The sequence below is a fragment of the Procambarus clarkii genome, chromosome 2, assembly GCF_040958095.1.
Source record: "Procambarus clarkii isolate CNS0578487 chromosome 2, FALCON_Pclarkii_2.0, whole genome shotgun sequence".
Lineage (NCBI taxonomy): Eukaryota > Metazoa > Arthropoda > Malacostraca > Decapoda > Cambaridae > Procambarus > Procambarus clarkii.
Genome location: NC_091151.1, coordinates 20758438 through 20778443, shown reverse-complemented (window position 1 = coordinate 20778443; position 20006 = coordinate 20758438). Strand labels below are relative to the sequence as shown.

At 45.4% G+C, this 20006-nt stretch overlaps 1 protein-coding gene and 1 long non-coding RNA gene across 2 annotated transcripts in view; one reads left to right on the top strand and one right to left on the bottom strand.

Annotated features, from left to right (window-relative positions):
* The window catches only part of LOC138366954 (uncharacterized), a 367457-nt gene that overhangs the window by 179826 nt on the left and 167625 nt on the right, over positions 1 to 20006 (top strand). The gene's annotated exons all lie outside the window — the stretch shown is intronic.
* Positions 1 to 20006, bottom strand: part of LOC138366876 (uncharacterized) — a 64197-nt gene that overhangs the window by 20422 nt on the left and 23769 nt on the right. Inside the window, exons 4-7 of the mRNA XM_069328170.1 lie at positions 19470 to 19560; positions 18275 to 18426; positions 7511 to 7625; positions 1201 to 1341 (exon numbers count right to left, since the gene is read on the bottom strand). Coding sequence (XP_069184271.1) covers positions 1201 to 1341; positions 7511 to 7625; positions 18275 to 18426; positions 19470 to 19560 — 499 coding nt within the window. The remainder of the gene's footprint in view (positions 1 to 1200; positions 1342 to 7510; positions 7626 to 18274; positions 18427 to 19469; positions 19561 to 20006) is intronic.

Genomic DNA, 20006 nt, shown 5'->3' with positions numbered 1-20006 from the left:
GTTGGCGTGGTGGGGTTCGTTTGAAGCCTTTTGAGCCTTTCAGGGCATTTCAAATTCCAGGCATGATGTGCCTTGGAACAATTTGGGCATTTTGCCTGAAATGGGTGGTTTGCCTTGAATTTATCAATACATGTTTTTGTATCATGGGACTGGCTGCAGACTCCGCACCTCACTGGGCGTTGGCAGCCATCTTTGTGATGCCCAAATCTCTGACATCTAAAGCATCTTAGGGGTTCTGGGGTGTAAGGCCTGTGTTGGAACACCCCCCAGATTCCAAGGTCAAGTTTTTCCGGGATCCGTCCTCTTACTGTGAGAAGGACTTGTCGAGTTTCTTGTTTTGTTCGTACTTGGCATCTCTCTGCTGACACCACATAGTTCAGCTTTTCGAGATGGCCAAGGGCCATATGCAAGGGATAGTGAAGGACAATGACTTTACTTAATTTATCCTCTGGTTTCAGTTCCTCACATTTTGCGAAATTTTTTAGAATCGTAGCGGCCGACTCGTCTTTTGGCCTCAGAATGTATTCTCCTTTGAGATTAGGTTTTGCCCTGACCTGGAGCTGGGGGTACTCTTTTTCCAGGTCCACTACAGTAGCGTAGGAAGACTTACCTTCCGTGTGCTGCACTTTGAAGACCGGAAACGTAGATCTAGTCTGAGGCGCTGGGAGAGCTGGAGAAGCTGGAGAGATTAATGGGCGATGGGTCGTCATGGAGTGGCTTGTCCTGTTAGCCTTAGTCACGTGATGCCACTCGCCGTCACTTTCGGAACTGGTATCCATTATCGATGGTCTTTTCCTACTCTGAGCAGCATTGCTGGATCGATTATAAGTCAATTGGAATTCCATGATGAAATTTCAAATGATCACTTGTGGAGTGGTCTGGTGAGTGAAGGACGTGACGTCTGGTGTACAACTGGGCTTTTGTGTTCCTTAAGTCTGTCATTAAGCATATGGCCAGTTACCACGTTGGAGAGGTCAAGACGAACAGGAACGAAGTGTGTTAGTTTGTCGAAAGCCGAGCTTTATATCAAGAGGATGAAACGCATTAGTGAGAGTTTTGAGCTCAGATATGAAGGGAAGGCAGAGAACATTGGTACTTGTGTTGGAAACAGGTCTAGGATGAAAGAATTGAATAGAAATAACCTGTTACTTGAATGGGGAAGTGTGACATTAAATAAACCATTAATACTGTTTTGCTTACCTGAGCTGACCGATAATTTATTGGCGCCGCCCAACCTTTGTTGGCGATCAGTATTCCGACCTTCAGCTGACATCCGACAGCTACCTCTGCAGGAAACTGCGCCTGCACGCCCACGAAATTGTATCCCATTGATGACCAAATCTGTCAATAACGAATTTTAACTAACTATGTTCAGATCATAGTCCCTGCTCAAATCATATCTCTTAATACAAATTAGAAAACAAATGATTGTCACTGGGTTACACTGTTGAGCAGCAACAGGCACCTTAGTTTTATGATCATACTGATGTTGTTGTTTAAGATTCAGCTAACGGGCTATGGTAAGCCCGTAGTGGACTTGATCATACAAGTAAGTACTATCAGTCTGAAGTCAATACGATGAGGTTCTCTCAACCAGCATATCAGAATGATACATATGCGATACCAGCATGTCGCAGGCTGCTAATTAGTAGAGAGAGTGCTTCTTTTAGTTTAAAACTGTAAACATTGTTAGGTTGTACTATTTTAGGTTAGGTTGTGTCAAATTTAATTTGGTAAATATTGAAATCAGGTAATGATCTGACTTATGTGTACAATATTACTAGTATCTTTCCTTTTTCGTTATAGGATAAGAATGCTAAGTTTGTAACATTACTTCAAACTATCGTACCCTCCTTATAGCAAGCAAGTGAAAAGCAGCATTTGAAACATACAAATTAACCTTCAGACTTCACAGCAAAACAACGATTGGCAACCACCTCATAAATGCACTTCACAATATAAACTAAGAATCTGAACTAAATAATACACATGGTATAAAATAATTAATTAACATCTTCCTCGCCAAAGCACCCTCTACAACACCACACTGTCCTCTTCTCACCAAGCAAGTAACTGTCAAAAGATTAAACAACCTTTGACTCAGAAACAGCATACGTAAGGATAATATATTCCACAAATATGTCCAACACAAGAAACAAAACAAAACAAATAAGCTATATCTGTAAGGTTAGGTGAAAGATAAAAAATATGAACAAAAATATGTCAAACGTAATAAATTATATTTGAAAGGTTAGGTTAAAGGTCAAAGAATAAGAACAAATTATATCCAACACAATAAATACACTAAGATCAAAAAATGGTTAGGTTAAAGGGCGGAGAATAAGAACAATTATATCAAACATAGTAAATTCAACTTATGAGAGACTTGATGAACTTTAAATAAAAAATGTATAAAATACTTAAACTCACATCTCTAACAAATATTACTTGAACTGAAAAATGCCTGTATATAACAAATACTTTGGAAATGCATGACACCTATCTTTAACAAAATCTCATGAAATGCATAAAATACTCCATCTTTAACAAATAACCCATGATAATGCTTAAATACCCTATCATTAATAAAGACAGCCTTGAAATGACCAAACATCCATCTTTAACAAAATCCTTTGAAAGACTTAAACACCCTATCTTTAACAGACACACCTTTGAAATGTTTAAACACCCTGTCTTTAACACATATCCCTTGGAATGACAAAAGACCCCATCTTTTATACATGCCTCTTGAGAACGAACCAACAACTATATATAACAAAAAATCCTATGAAATAAAGCAAATGTATTTGAAACACAGATTGATAAACATGAATGTTCTCAAGAAAAACATATATACATATGATAAGATGTTTAATATAATAATAATATATGTAAAGACTAGATGTGGTAAAAATAGACATTCCTATAAATTATATGGAAAGTATGAGGATATATAAATAAGTAAAGGTTAGGTGGGGTGTGATAGGTTATTTTTATATGGGGTAGGTTAAGGTTATTGGGTTATGTAAGGGAGGAATGCTTAAACAACACCTACTAAGAATAACAGTAATAAGAACGAGCTAAGATAAGACAAATTAGTTGGATATGGGTTTTTATATAATGTTCTGAAAATAGTATATGTGTAAGAGTGACAAACTGTTTGTGAGAGTTGTGCTAGTCTAAGAGTGCATATGGTTTGTGTCAGTATATAAATGTATTTACTTGTTTTGACTAAGTTTATGAATTTTGAGCAAGTCTGAGAATGTGAGTAAGTTAATGAACAGAGAGTATGTGTGCATGTGCCAGTATGTTTGTGTAAGTAAGTGAACTGAGTATTTGTTTAAGTTTTGTATAAGTGTGCAAGTTTTTATAAGTTTGCGAGTGTAATTGTATGTTTAAATGAGTGTTTTCAGGGTAAATAAATGAAGAATTGATGTTTCAGAGAGAATAAGATGATGCTTTAAATAAGTTATGCTAGGTGAGGTATGTAAGTCAGATAATTTGGTAAGTTGTGTAAGTTAGGATATGTCAGGACAGATAAGTTATGTTAGGTGAGTTACGTTAAGCAATTTACATCAGGTAAGTTTGGCTAGGTAAGGGGGGGGGGGTTAGCTATGTTGTGTAAGTTATGTTATGTTTAATTCATGATAAGGTAAGGTACGTTAGGTAAGTTAGGTTATGTAAGTTATATTAGGTAGGAGAAGTTAGGTAAGTTATGATAGTACGTTAGATCAGGTCAGGATAGGTAAGTTACGTGAGGTAAGTTAGGTTATGTAAGTAACAATAGGATAGGCTAGTACAAATAAATCAGGATAGGTAAGTTACATTATTAAGTTAAGTAAGTTAGACCAAGTTAGGATTGGTAAGTTATGACAGGTAGGATAGGTTGTGTAATTTCTATCAGGTAGGTGAGGATATGTAAGTTGGAATACATAAGTTACATTAGGATAGGTTAGCTCAGGTAAATCAGGATAGGTAGGATAGTGAATTGCTGATCAGAGACTAGTTAAAGTTAAAGTGGATAAGCGAATACATTTTTAACATAATAATTAATAAACGGAAATAAAAGTTGTTAAGAACAGATGAACTAGTTACTTAAATAGTCATGTTTAGTGAGAGAGTTATTATTATCAGCGATGGGAAACATAGTAAAATGGCGATAATATGATGTAGTACCTTTGTAATAAGTTGATAGAAAAGTTTTATACTCATTTTTACTTGATGAGTAAGTTTATTAGTACATAAAGTAGCGCATGTTTAGTTTGATATATTACTTAAAGTATTTTGTAACTATATAATGTGTCTTATTAAATTTAGCACAAACATTAGTTTAAATATTGTGCAGAAAACGAAGCTCTTTGCTACTTATTTATTGAATGAAGAACAAATGTTTGTTGCTATGAGAGTATTATTTGATGTACAAAGAAGTTCTAATGAGTAATTATTTTATATAAATTTGCGTTAAGGAGAGAAAATGATAATTAAATTATATAAGAATGTATTATTGTTGTCTTTGAGAGATTCATTAAATGCACGAAAATGTCTTAAAGAATATCTTTGAAATATTCTTGAGATAAAGAATGTCTTAAAGAATAAATGTCTTAGAAAGTTTCTTTGATGCTCGAAGATGTCTTAGAAAGTACATATATTAATTAAAATGATCTTGGAACGAATTAATGGGGTCTTGGAGAAATTAATTAATGAACGAAGATGATTACAGAGTATCCTTCTTAAGTAAATACAACACAGAGAGAGTCTTTTAATGCTTGAAGAGTATTCTTAATGTTTCCGAGATTACCTTTGTCGACTCTGAGAATAACTTTGATAGCATGCAAATTATTTTGATGTCTTTGAGCGTGTCATTGGAGAATGATGATGCCATGAGAATATAACTTGATGAGCAATGATGATTCGGAAAGAACTTTAGCTTAGAAAAATATTATGACGAAATCTCCTTTGACTATTTTTCGAACTCAACAAAGCATAATGGTAGTTACGAAAGTGTTGAAATATGATGAGCATGACTATTTTCAGTTGAGAGAAGAGTTATTTTAGGTAAGAAAGGTGTTGGTAAGAAATATTAAGTTGATAAAGAAATACAATGACAATTGTTTAAAAATAAACCTCAGTAAATGAACAAATAAATACCTTGCAACTAAATAATTTGAAATAACTAAATAATTTGTAACTACATAATTTGTAACTAAATAATTTGAAAACTAAGTATATTGAAACAAAATTTTTTTACTTATCAATAATAAATTTATTGCAATAAATAACTTTTAAATGACTAAATAAATTTGTAAGTAACTGAAATAAATAATTTGTAACAGATAACTTTTAAATGTCTAAATAAATCTGTAAATAACTAAATAAATGACTAAATAAATGACTAAATAAATACTTTGTAGTAACTTGTTGACAACCAATAATGCGGTTGATAATACATTACAATGAACTATTTACTGACTGGGAGAAACAATCATATATTTGATTTCAAAGACACAGAGAACATGTAAGAGAATGTGATGAACACAGTGAACATGTAAGAGAATGTGATGAACACAGTGAACATGTAAGAGAATGTGATGAACACAGTGAACATGTAAGAGAATGTGATCCCCCACGCCCTCTGCCACACACCTTCTGCCACACACCCTCTGCCACACACCCTCTGCCACATACCCTCTGTCACACACCCTCTGCCTCACACACCCTCTGCCACACACCCTCTGCCACACACCCTCTGCCACACACCCTCTGCCACACACCCTCTGCCACACACACCCTCTGCCACACACCCTCTGCCACACACCCTCTGCCACACACCCTCTGCCACACACCCTCTGCCACACACCCTCTGCCACACACCCTCTGCCACACACCCTCTGCCACACACCCTCTGCCACACACCCTCTGCCACACACCCTCTGCCACACACACCCTCTGCCACACATCCTCTGCCACACACACCCTCTGCCACACACACCCTCTGCCACACACCCTCTGCCACACACCCTCTGCCACACACCCTCTGTCACACACCCTCTGCCACACACCCTCTGCCACACACCCTCTGCCACACACCCTCTGCCACACACCCTCTGCCACACACACCCTCTGCCACACACCCTCTGCCACACACCCTCTGCCACACACCCTCTGCCACACACCCTCTGCCACACACCCTCTGCCTCACACACTCTGCCACACACCTCCCCCACGCCCTCTGCCACACACCCTCTGCCACACACCCTCTGCCACACACACCCTCTGCCACACACCCTCTGCCACACACCCTCTGCCACACACCCTCTGCCACACACCCTCTGCCACACACCCTCTGCCCACAACCCTCTGCCACACACACTCTGCCACACACCTCCCCACGCCCTCTGCCACACACCCTCTGCCACACACCCTCTGCCACACACACCCTCTGCCACACACCCTCTGCCACACACCCTCTGCCACACACCCTCTGCCACACACACCCTCTGCCACACACCCTCTGCCACACACCCTCTGCCACACACCCTCTGCCACACACCCCCTTTCACACACCCTCTGCCACACACCCTCTGCCACACACCCTCTGCCACACACACACTCTGCCACACACCCTCTGCCACACACCCTCTGCCACACACCCTCTGCCACACACCCTCTGTCACACACACTCTGCCACACACCCTCTGCCACACACCCTCTGCCACACACTTTCTGCCACACACCCTCTGCCACACACCCTCTGCCACACACCCTCTGCCACACACACCCTCTGCCACACACCCTCTGCCACACACACTCTGCCACACACCCCTCTGCCACACACCCTCTGCCACACACCCTCTTCCACACACCCTCTGCCACACACCCTCTGCCACACGCCCTCTGCCACACACCCTCTGCCACACACACCCTCTGCCACACACCCTCTGCCACACACCCTCTGCCACACACCCCTCTGCCACACACACCCTCTGCCACACACCCTCTGCCACACACCCTCTGCCACACACCCCTCTGCCACACACCCTCTTCCACACACCCTCTGCCACACACCCTCTGTCACACGCCCTCTGCCACACACCCTCTTCCACACACCCTCTTCCACACACCCTCTTCCACACACCCTCTGCCACACACCCTCTGCCACACACACCCTCTGCCACACACCCTCTGCCAGACACCCTCTGCCACACACCCTCTGTCACACACACTCTGCCACACACCCTCTGCCACACACCCTCTGCCACACACCCTCTGCCACACACACCCTCTGCCACACACCCTCTGCCACACACCCCTCTGCCACACACCCTCTGCCACACACCCTCTGCCACACACCCTCTGCCACACACCCTCTGCCACACACACCCTCTGCCACACACCCTCTGCCACACACACCCTCTGCCACACACACACCCTGCCACACACACCCTCTGCCACACACCCTCTGCCACACACCTCCCCCACACACCCTCGCCTGCCAGCCGGCGGGACTGACCGTGTTAAAGCAGCCTTGGGTCCTCCAAGCGTCCAGAACCACCTGAATGTAGTCGACATTAAGGAACCTGTAGTGGAGCTCCGCCATCTCCTGCAGTGCTGTTGGGCAGCTTGATCTGTGGGAGTGGGAGCAAATGTTAGTGTGTTATGTGATGAGCAGGTAGGTCAGTGTGTGTTATGTGATGAGCAGGTAGGTCAGTGTGTGTTATGTGATGAGCAGGTAGGTCAGTGTGTATTATGTGATGAGCAGGTAGGTCAGTGTGTGTTATGTGATGAGCAGGTAGGTCAGTTTGTGATGTGATGAGCAGGTAGGGTTAGTGTGTTATGTGATGAGCAGGTAGGTCAGTGTGTGTTATGTGTTGAGCAGGTAGGTCAGTGTGTGTTATGTGATGAGCAGGTAGGTCAGTGTGTTATGTGATGAGCAGGTAGGTCAGTGTGTGTGATGTGGTGAGCAGGTAGGTCAGTGTGTGTTATGTGATGAGCAGGTATGTCAGTGTGTTATGTGATGAGCAGGTAGGTCAGTGTGTGTTATGTGATGAGTAGGTAGGTCAGTGTGTTATGTGATGAGCAGGCAGGTCAGTGTGTGTTATGTGATGAGCAGGTAGGTCAGTGTGTTATGTGATGAGCAGGTAGGGTTTGTGTGTTATGTGATGACCAGGTAGGTCAGTGTGTGATATGTGATGAGCAGGTGGGGTTTGTGTGTTATGTGATGACCAGGTAGGTTAGTGTGTGTTATGTGATGATCAGGTAGGTCAGTGTGTGATGTGATGAGCAGGTAGGGTTAGTGTGTGTTATGTGATGAGCAGGTAGGGTTAGTGTGCTATGTGATGAGCAGGTAGGGTAGTGTGTTATGTGATGACCAGGTAGGTCATTGTGTTATGTGGTGAGCAGGTAGGGTTTGTGTGTTATGTGATGAGCAGGTAGGTCAGTGTGTGTTATGTGATGAGCAGGTAGGGTTTGTGTGTTATGTGATGACCAGGTAGGTCAGTGTGTGTTATGTGATGAGCAGGTAGGTCAGTGTGTGTTATTTGATGAGCAGGTAGGGTTTGTGTGTTATGTGATGACCGGGTAGGTCAGTGTGTGTTATGTGATGAGCAGGTAGGTCAGTGTGTGTTATGTGATAAGCAGGTAGGTCAGTGTGTGTTATGTGATGAGCAGGTAGGTCAGTGTGTGTTATGTGATGAGCAGGTAGGTCAGTGTGTGTTATGTGATGAGCAGGTAGGTCAGTGTGTGTTATGTGATGAGCAGGTAGGTCAGTGTGTTATGTGATGAGCAGGTAGGTCAGTGTGTGTGATGTGGTGAGCAGGTAGGTCAGTGTGTGTTATGTGATGAGCAGGTATGTCAGTGTGTGTTATGTGATGAGCAGGTAGGTCAGTGTGTTATGTGATGAGCAGGTAGGTCAGTGTGTGTTATGTGATGAACAGGTAGGTCAGTGTGTTATGTGATGAGCAGGTAGGTCAGTGTGTATTATGTGATGAGCAGGTAGGGTTAGTGTGTTATGTGATGAGCAGGTAGGTCAGTGTGTGTTATGTGATGAGCAGGTAGGTCAGTGTGTTATGTGATAAGCAGGTAGGGTTAGTGTGTGTTATGTGATGAGCAGGTAGGGCAGTGTGTTATGTGATGACCAGGTAGGTCAGTGTGTTATGTGATGAGCAGGTAGGTCAGTGTGTGTTATGTGATGAGCAGGTAGGGTTTGTGTGTTATGTGATGACCAGGTAGGTCAGTGTGTGTTATGTGATGAGCAGGTAGGTCAGTGTGTGTAATGTAATAAGCAGGTAGGTCAGTGTGTGTTATGTGATGAGCAGGTAGGTCAGTATGTTATGTGATGAGCAGGTAGGTCAGGGTGTGTTATGTGATGAGCAGGTAGGTCAGTGTGTTATGTGATGAGCAGGTAGATCAGAGTGTATTATTGTTACGGACCCGAGCCCAGCGTCCGAGCACGGAGCAGTGACGACCGCGCCATCTGTGGGTCAGCTCCCGAAACCCCCTCCAAATGGACGATGCCACCTAGTGAGGACGAGATATACTGGCCACAAGGGCTAGTTTCCCGTCCTGATCAGCTCATAACACAGCCGGTGCTGACCTCTGGTGAGGTGGAGCTTAGACAGCAACGCCATCTATGGAGTGGATACGTTGGGCGTTTGTGTCTAAGTCTGTAAGTGAGGTGCCCTAGAGTGTCCCTGTTACTGATGACGTGTCTGATTACAGAGTCGACCTGGGACTGCTGTAATGGAAGTTGGATCAGTCTACCCAAGGCAGCCGTCTTGTCTCCAAGTATTTGCTGCAGAAGCTGTGAGTCACCCCCCGGATGAACACTGTGGTGTTAGCCTGCCTGTGACGAGGCAGTTGAGGGATTGTCGTACCCGGGACTGACTGGTGGAGACGCTTAACCACTGGGGTCTTGTAGTGAGGAGAGTGACCTGTGGGATCACACGAGGCTCCTGACTAGGGCTCGCGACCTTAGTATCGATCGTGGAGTGGCCTAACCAGCGTTGCTGATTGGAACCTGCCAGCTACAGGCAGGCTGGATTTGTGGTTGAAGGCCTCCACGACGGTGCCCCCAGTGGAACTGTGATTTGGCTGGCCTGTGGCCAGAGTAGACTCAAGAGAATCGAAGGATTCGTCGTGAGGCCACCAGAGGACTAAGACCTTAGCATCGTCGAGCACCGTGGAACACTCCGCGTCTTCAGGAGAAGACTACGTTGTACATAATAGTGTTTAACCCCCCCCCCCCTGTGTAACCTTTTATATATTATTTATGGTGACGGTAATAATTATATTATTAAGTTTTTGCCTTTATTTCCCTTCCCCTTTAATTTACTTGCGTTACGGATCACATCCCTTGAAAGCCACTATTAGCTTGGGGCCGGATACCCTACCTCTAACAACATCAGAGAAAGAACCCAGTTGCGACCCGAGAGGGCCGTAACATAATTGGCATCCCCAGCGGGATCCGACCCCTTGTCAAGTATGTTTGACAGGGGTGGTGAAGTGGCGTAATCCCTGTAAATAATTCCCCCTGTGTGTGACTATTAGTACGTTATACGTCCTGAGCGGTGCTCGGAGTGATTCAGTGCAATATTGTGTAGTGCAGTGCTCGCTGTGATTAAGTGCAATATTGTGTAGTGCGGTGCCCGGTGTGATTACGTGCAACATTGTATAGCGAAGTGCTCGCTGTGATTAAGTGCAATATTGTGTAGTGCGGTGCCCGGTGTAATTACGTGCAATATTGGCAAGTGAGGCGCTAGTTGCGATAAAGTGCAATATTGACGTAGAACAGTGCTCGGTGCGTTAAGTGCTAAAGTGAAGAGGTGTGCTAAGTGCTAGTGTACCAGGTGACAATGGCAGAAAAATCGACCATCGACGATCTGGACGATGTTCAGGCTTTTCTGAACAGGGAGGACTGTCTTGCCAGATTGAAATATCTGGGCAAACAGAAACTCGTACTGGTGAGTGCCTACCTGGAGATCAAGATACGTGCCAGTGATTCCCGTGTGGAGATCTTGTCCAAGGTTCACCGGCATTTGAAGGCCGATGAGAAACAGGAAGGTGAGGCACAAGGTACAAAAGAAAGTGAAGAAGTAGCTTCCACTGAAAAGGAAGATAAAGGCAGTGACATTGACAGCGATGTAGGTGAGCTGAATATAAGTTTACTTACAGTAAAAATGCGTGCCTTGGAAATTAATCGTGAGATAGAATGGAAGAAATTAGAAATAGAACGAGAAATGAAAGATAAAGAATTGGCGATGAGGCGTTTAGAATTAGAAAGAGAAGAAAGAAGAGAAGAGCGAGAAAGAGAAGAGAAACGAGAGAGAGAAGAACGAGAAAGAGAAAGAGAAGAGCGAGAAAGAGAAGAGAAACGAGAGAGAGAAGAACGAGAAAGAGAAAGAGAAGAGCGAGAAAGGGAAGAGAAACAGCGAGAGAGAGAAGAAAAAGAAAGAAATAGACAACATGAGCTAGAAGTATTGCGGTTAGGTGGTGGGAGGCAAAGAATGGAAACAAGTATTTTCGATCCGGTAAGGAACATCAAAATGGTCCCAAAATTCAATGAGAAGGAAGTGTCGAAGTTCTTTGCGGCCTTCGAGAAAGTCGCTGCCTCTTTGGAGTGGCCAAGGGAGAATTGGGCCATCATGATACAGTCAGTCTTGACTGGGAAGGCCCAAATCGCCTACTCCACGTTGTCCCTTGACGACTCCGGCGATTATGACAAGGTGAAGAAGGTCGTGCTCATGGCGTACCAATTGGTACCTGAGGCTTATAGGCAGAAGTTCAGGAACCTGAAAAAGACCTCAGAGCACACTTTCACCGAATTGGCCACTATCAAGGAGCGACTTTTTCAGGAATGGTGCGCCTCTCGGAAGGTGGAGACCAAAGAAGACCTCGAGCAGCTCATACTGTTAGAGGACTTCAAAGACTGTCTGTCTGGAGACCTGAAGACGTACCTAGAAGAGCAGCAGGTAGAGACCTTACGGGCGGCAGCCACCATGGCTGAAGAGTACATCTTAACGCATAGGCCTTCCGCTAAGTACGTCCCGAGGAATTACCCACGCCGGTTTGACAAACCTCATCAGGAAGAGGAGAGATCCGTCCCACGAAGTGCTGAGAAGACGCCCCCAAGTAGCCCTCGAAGGACTAGTCCTAACAGTCCGAAACACCGGAGTCCGAGGAGGAATATGGTGTGTTGGACTTGTGGGCAGAAAGGGCATGTAGCTGCTATGTGCCGAGGCAGAAGAGGTAGCGGCCCACGTAGGGAGGTGATGTTGATGAGCTGTGTGACACCACCAGCAGGAAGCCAGTCTACGACTACGCAGGAAGGACCAAGTTTGTTCGCCCCTCACACTTCAAGCGGGTATGTAACGAGTGATCATACTGGTAGGTCAGTTGTAGTGCTCAGAGATAGTGGAGCAGCCCAGTCCCTGATCGTGAGAAACTCGTTACTCGAGGGAGTGAGTGTGGATGGGAGACAAAAGGTTATCCTGGTTGGGTTTCCTAGGACGCAGTACGTCGCCCCCTTAGTGCTGGTACATCTCGACTCGCCTTACTTCAGCGGCACATGTGCGTTGGCAGTAGTCGATACCCTCCCTATAGCTGGGATTGACGTGATACTAGCCAACGACTTGGTGACAGATTGGAGTACCAATCATCCCAAGAATGTGGACGAGCCAGCCGGAACAGCAAGGTCTGAGGTAACAGCAGGCAGTGGTAATGTCCAGGTACGGACAGATCCGGAATTAAATATGTTTAATCCTTCCTCTCACCTACAGATTGACAATATCCTAGTAGAGTCTCCTGATCCTTCTACTGACGAAGAACATGCGGTTACGGTGGCAGAAGCGACTGAGCGAGAAGAGAGGCCTTGTGTACAAACACCCACGGGTACCAAAGAGTCTGGAGTGAAGGCGGATGAGTACCTGCGGTATGGCAAAGTACAATGTTCATTGAACCGGCCAGAGATTCCCCAGACGTCGGAGGTATGTGAGGTATGTGCGAAGGTTATAGTGCCCTCTTTGGTCCAAACCAGGCTAATGGATATAGCCAGCTACAGACATGACAGGCTCAGGAAGCTTATCCCTCAGTTGGCCCCATGTTTCTTAGCGGTATTTTGTTTTGTTCTCGTGTGTGTTCTCAGTGAGGACCAGTGGACGACCCGACAGATGATGGCTCCCATGAACATCGCGAAGAGATCCCAGGGATTGGAGACGTGCACTGTGAGTAGTGCAGTCGAAGAAGGGACCTGGAAGGTGATGGTAGATACAGGAGGTACGAGACGTGATATTATGAGTGACTGTTTCCGACAGGTTGACACCCCCCGCGTGATTGCTGAGCCTAAATGCAGCGTTATACGGAACGTTGGTCGACCTGACGGTGGCAGAGCGAATGCCATCTTCGATGTACGAACAGCCCTGTTGGGACTAGGTGTGGACCTAGTAGAGGAGTATGCTGTGAGTACTGATTTAACTGTCGCTGTCACTCTAAATTATCAGACCCCTGTATTCCAGGTTCCCGTCTCCCTGAAGGACTACCGGACCGGTACCAGAAATGCCGTCTGTGACCAGCCATCATCGGTGCCACGACACAGGGAAGTGTCGAGTCGTCCCAGATCGTGTCTACACCAATCCTTACTCGGGACACGTGAGATTAAGCCCCTGCTTGACATCGCAGTGGAAGTGTGAAAGATTACATCAGGCAGGTCATTGTCTTCCATCTTCAAGTTTCCTTTGTGCCAGAGTTTCCCGTTAGGACAGTTCTCTGGACAAGACATCCTCGCCACTCCAGTTTACAGAGTACGTGAGTCCATTTGGAATTGTATCCCCGTACTAATTTGGTTTGTGTGTTTCTTTATAGAACCCCAAACCAAATTCTTTTTGGTGGGGAGGTGTTACGGACCCGAGCCCAGCGTCCGAGCACGGAGCAGTGACGACCGCGCCATCTGTGGGTCAGCTCCCGAAACCCCCTCCAAATGGACAATGCCACCTAGTGAGGACGAGATATACTGGCCATAAGGGCTAGTTTCCCGTCCTGATCAGCTCATAACACAGCCGGTGCTGACCTCTGGTGAGGTAGAGCTTAGACAGCAACGCCATCTATGGAGTGGATACGTCGGGCGTTTGTGTCTAAGCCTGTAAGTGAGGTGCCCTAGAGTGTCCCTGTTACTGATGACGTGTCTGATTACAGAGTCGACCTGGGACTGCTGTAATGGAAGTTGGATCAGTCTACCCAAGGCAGCCGTCTTGTCTCCAAGTCTTTGCTGCAGCCGCTGTGAGTCACCCCCCGGATGAACACTGTGGTGTTAGCCTGCCTGTGACGAGGCAGTTGAGGGATTGTCGTACCCGGGACTGACTGGTGGAGACGCTTAACCACTGGGGTGTTGTAGTGAGGAGAGTGACCTGTGGGATCACAAGAGGCTCGTGACTAGGGCTCGTGACCTTAGTATCGATCGTGGAGTGGCCTAACCAGCGTTGCTGATTGGAACCTGCCAGATACAGGCTGGATTTGTGGTTGAAGGCCTCCACGACGGTGCCCCCAGTGGAACTGTGATATGGCTGGCCTGTGGCCAGAGTAGATTCAAGAGAATCGAAGGATTCGTCGTGAGGCCACCAGAGGACTAAGACCTTAGCATCGTCGAGCACCGTGGAACACTCCGCGTCTTCAGGAGAAGACTACGTTGTACATAATAGTGTTTAACCCCCCCCCCTGTGTAACCTTTTATATATTATTTATGGTGACGGTAATAATTATTATTAAGTTTTTGCCTTTATTTCCCTTCCCCTTTAATTTACTTGCGTTTGGATCACATCCCTTGAAAGCCACTATTAGCTTGGGGCCGGATACCCTACCTCTAATAACATCAGAGAAAGAACCCGGTTGCGACCCGAGAGGGCCGTAACAATTATGTGATGAGCAGGTAGGGTTAGTGTGTTATGTGATGAGCAGGTAGGTCAGTGTGTGTTATGTGATGAGCAGGTAGGGTTAGTGTGTTATGTGATGAGCAGGTAGGTCAGTGTGTGTTATGTGATGAGCAGGTAGGGTTAGTGTGTTATGTGATGAGCAGGTAGGTCAGTGTGTGTTATGTGATGAGCAGGTAGGTCAGTGTGTGTTATGTGATGAGCAGGTAGGTCAGTTTGTGATGTGATGAGCAGGTAGGTCAGTGTGTGTTATGTGATGAGCAGGTAGGTCAGTGTGTGTTATGTGATGAGCAGGTAGGTCAGTGTGTGTTATGTGATGAGCAGGTAAGTCAGTGTGTATTATGTGATGAGCAGGTAGGTCAGTGTGTGTTATGTGATGAGCAGGTAGGTCAGATTGTGATGTGATGAGCAGGTAGGGTTAGTGTGTTATGTGATGAGCAGATAGGTCAGTGTGTGTTATGTGATGAGCAGGTAGGTCAGTGTGTGTTATGTGATGAGCAGGTAGGCCAGTGTGTTATGTGATGAGCAGGTAGGTCAGTGTGTGTGATGTGGTGAGCAGGTAGGTCAGTGTGTGTTATGTGATGAGCAGGTATGTCAGTGTGTTATGTGATGAGCAGGTAGGTCAGTGTGTGTTATGTGATGTGATGAGCAGGTAGGTCAGTGTGTTATGTGATGAGCAGGTAGGTCAGTGTGTGTTATGTGATGAGCAGGTAGGTCAGTGTGTTATGTGATGAGCAGGTAGGTCAGTGTGTATTATGTGATGACCAGGTAGAGTTAGTGTGTTATGTGATGACCAGGTAGGTTAGTTTGTGTTATGTGATGAGCAGGTAGGTCAGTGTGATGTGATGAGCAGGTAGGGTTAGTGTGTGTTATGTGATGAGCAGGCAGAGTAGTGTGTTATGTGATGACCAGGTAGGTCAGTGTGTTATGTGATGAGCAGGTAGGGTTTGTGTGTTATGTGATGACCAGGTAGGTCAGTGTGTGTTATGTGATGAGCAGGTAGCCCAGTGTGTGTTATGTGATGAACAGGTAGGTCAGTGTGTTATGTGATGAGCAGGTAGGTCAGTGTGTATTATGTGATGAGCAGGTAGGGTTAGTGTGTTATGTGATGAGCAGATAGGGCAGTGTGTTATGTGATGACCAGGTAGGTCAGTATGTGTTATGTGATGAGCAGGTAGGTCAGTGTGTGTTATGTGATAAGCAGGTAGGTCAGTGTGTGTTATGTGATGAGCAGGTAGGTCAGTGTGTTATGTGATGAGCAGGTAGGTCAGTGTGTATTATGTGATGAGCAGGTAGGGTTAGTGTGTTATGTGATGAGCAGGTAGGTCAGTGTGTGTTATGTGATGAGCAGGTAGGTCAGTGTGTTATGTGATGAGCAGGTAGGGTTAGTGTGTGTTATGTGATGAGCAGGTAGGGTTAGTGTGTTATGTGATGAACAGATAGGGCAGTGTGTTATGTGATGACCAGGTAGGTCAGTGTGTTATGTGATGAGCAGGTAGGTCAGTGTGTGTTATGTGATGAGCAGGTAGGGTTTGTGTGTTATGTGATGACCAGGTAGGTCAGTGTGTTATGTGATGAGCAGGTAGGTCAGTGTGTGTTATGTGATGAGCAGGTAGGTCAGTGTGTTATGTGATGAGCAGGTAGGTCAGTGTGTATTATGTGATGAGCAGGTAGGGTTAGTGTGTTATGTGATGAGCAGATAGGGCAGTGTGTTATGTGATGACCAGGTAGGTCAGTATGTGTTATGTGATGAGCAGGTAGGTCAGTGTATGTTATGTGATAAGCAGGTAGGTCAGTGTGTGTTATATGATGAGCAGGTAGGTCAGTGTGTTATGTGATGAGCAGGTAGGTCAGTGTGTGTTATGTGATGAGCAGGTAGGTCAGTGTGTTATATGATGAGCAGGTAGGTCAGTGTGTATTATGTGATGAGCAGGTAGGGTTAGTGTGTTATGTGATGAGCAGGTAGGTCAGTGTGTGTTATGTGATGAGCAGGTAGGGTTAGTGTGTTATGTGATGAGCAGGTAGGGCAGTGTGTGTTATGTGATGAGCAGGTAGGTCAGTGTGTTATGTGATGACCAGGTAGGTCAGTGTGTTATGTGATGAGCAGGTAGGTCAGTGTGTGTTATGTGATGAGCAGGTAGGTCAGTGTGTGTTATGTGATGAGCAAGTAGGTCAGTGTGTGTTATGTGATGAGCAGGTAGGTCAGTGTGTTATGTGATGACCAGGTAGGTCAGTGTGTTATGTGATGAGCAGGTAGGTCAGTGTGTTGTGTGATGAGCAGGTAGGTTAGTGTGTGTTATGTGATGAGCAGGTAGGTCAGTGTGTGTTATGTGATGAGCAGGTAGGTCAGTGTGTGTCATGTGATGAGCAGGTAGAGTTAGTGTGTTATGTGATGAGCAGGTAGGTCAGTGTGTGTTATGTGATGACCAGGTAGGTCAGTGTGTGTTATGTGATGAGCAGGTAGAGTTAGTGTGTTATGTGATGAGCAGGTAGGTCAGTGTGTGTTATGTGATGAACAGGTAGGTCAGTGTGTGTTATGTGATGAACAGGTAGGTCAGTGTGTTATGTGATGAGCAGGTAGGTCATCACCAGGACTGACCTGGGGACATGTTTAGTGCAGCGGTAGTTACTGGTCATCACCAGGACTGACCTGGGGACATGTTTGGTGCAGCAGTAGTTACTGGTCATCACCATGACTGACCTGGGGACATGTTTGGTGCAGCAGTAGTTACTGGTCATCACCATGACTGACCTGGGGACATGTTTAGTGCAGCGGTAGTTACTGGTCATCACCAGGACTGACCTGGGGACATGTTTGGTGCAGCAGTAGTTACTGGTCATCACCAGGACTGACCTGGGGACATGTTTAGGGCAGCGGTAGTTACTGGTCATCACCATGACTGACCTGGGGACATGCTTAGTGCAGCAGTAGTTACTGGTCATCACCATGACTGACCTGGGGACACGTTAAGTGCAGCAGTAGTTACTGGACATCACCATGACTGACCTGGGGACATGTTTAGTGCAGCGGTAGTTACTGGTCATCACCAGGACTGACCTGGGGACATGTTTGGTGCAGCAGTAGTTACTGGTCATCACCATGACTGACCTGGGGACATGTTTAGTGCAGCAGTAGTTACTGGTCATCACCAGGACTGACCTGGGGACACGTTAAGTGCAGCAGTAGTTACTGGTCATCACCATGACTGACCTGGGGACATGTTTAGTGCAGCTGTAGTTACTGGTCATCACCATGACTGACCTGGGGACATGTTTAGTGCAGCAGTAGTTACTGGTCATCACCATGACTGACCTGGGGACACGTTAAGTGCAGCTGTAGTTACTGGTCATCAACTAACCTGGGGGGGTTGTTCGCGCAAGTCTCACCACCCATGGAGAGGTACAGTGTTTCATTCTTCAGGTATGGGTACGCCATCGCCTTGTTAACGTACGTGCCGAAATCCGTGTCTGAGGCGAGGAAGCAGTCGTTATGTTGGCCGATCCTCGCTACCTGCCCCCCACAACGGTACATTGATCAGTTCTTCATGCACTCACTCATCGTAGAATATATTATATATTTATATAATAACAAGTAACAATATTGTTTTATGATAAAATTTCTGAAGTTCTGCCTATCAATGTGTGAGATAGTTGTAGTTGTCTGACCTAGTGATTGTTGTCTGAACTAGTGTTTATTGTCTAAACTAGTGATTGATGTCTGCACTAGCGAATGTTGTCTGCAATCGTGATTGTTAGCTGCACAAGTGATTGTTTTCTGCACTAGAGATTGTTGTCTGCACTAGTGATGGTGTGGTTGTCTGCACTAGTGATTGTGTGGTTGTCTACACTAGTGATTGTGTGGTTATCTACACTAGTGATTGTGTGGTTGTCTACACTAGTGATTGTGTGGTTATCTACACTAGTGATGGATGCTGATGTCTGCATTCTATTGGATGACTGTTAGGTGTGTTCTTCAAGCAGGAGGAGTGGGTGACTATTATGGGTATTCTACAAGCAGGACGAGTGGGTGACTGTTAGGTGTGTTCTACAAGCAGGACGAGTGGGTGACTGTTGGGTGTGTTCTACAAGCAGGACGAGTGGGTGACTGTTGGGTGTGTTCTACAAGCAGGACGAGTGGGTGACTGTTGGGTGTGTTCTACAAGCAAGACGAGTGGGTGACTGTTAGGTGTGTTCTATAAGCAGGACGAGTGGGTGACTGTTGGGTGTGTTCTACAAGCAGGACGAGTGGGTGACTATTAGGTGTGTTCTACAAGCAGGACGAGTGGGTGACTGTTAGGTGTGTTCTACAAGCAGGACGAGTGGGTGACTGTTAGGTGTGTTCTACAAGCAGGACGAGTGGGTGACTGTTAGGTGTGTTCTACAAGCAGGACGAGTGGGTGACTATTAGGGGTGTTCTACAAGCAGGACGAGTGGGTGACTGTTAGGTGTGTGCTTCAAGCAGGACGAGTGGGTGACTGTTGGGTGTGTTCTACAAGCAGGACGAGTGGGTGACTATTAGGTGTGTTCTACAAGCAAGACGAGTGGGTGACTGACTGGAGTGTTGGTGAAAGCTTCACTCGAGATGATGGGTGAGGTTCGCTCGAGAATCTTCTGCTTGTAGTATGGAGTCCGCAGTTGGATTTGCCTGCAAGTAGATATGGAAATAATATTTGAAGGTTTTTCTATAATATTTAATGTAAAACAGTTTACGTTAATAATTTTTTTAAATAATAAAAAGCTCATAGAATGAAAAAATAATTTGAGATTTAAAATTAAATTTTAAAAACATTTTACTAATTAACCAAACTAGTATGACACTCCTGGCACTGTCCCCCAGTAGCATCCACAACACCATAACAATGGATAAATCTTGTTCAAAGACTTGATAACTCTGCAGATAAACACAGTCGGATGGTAGACTTCACTGAACCCGACGTATCCCTGGTAAGTATAAGTAATTATCAAAGACAGTCCCAAGCCGCGAGGAAGAAGATATACCACCGCTCTCTTACGTAGCAACAGACAAACGTTAAAAGAAACATATCCAGAATTCTGAGTCCAAATCTTAAGCGGGACAGAAATGTTTTGGCG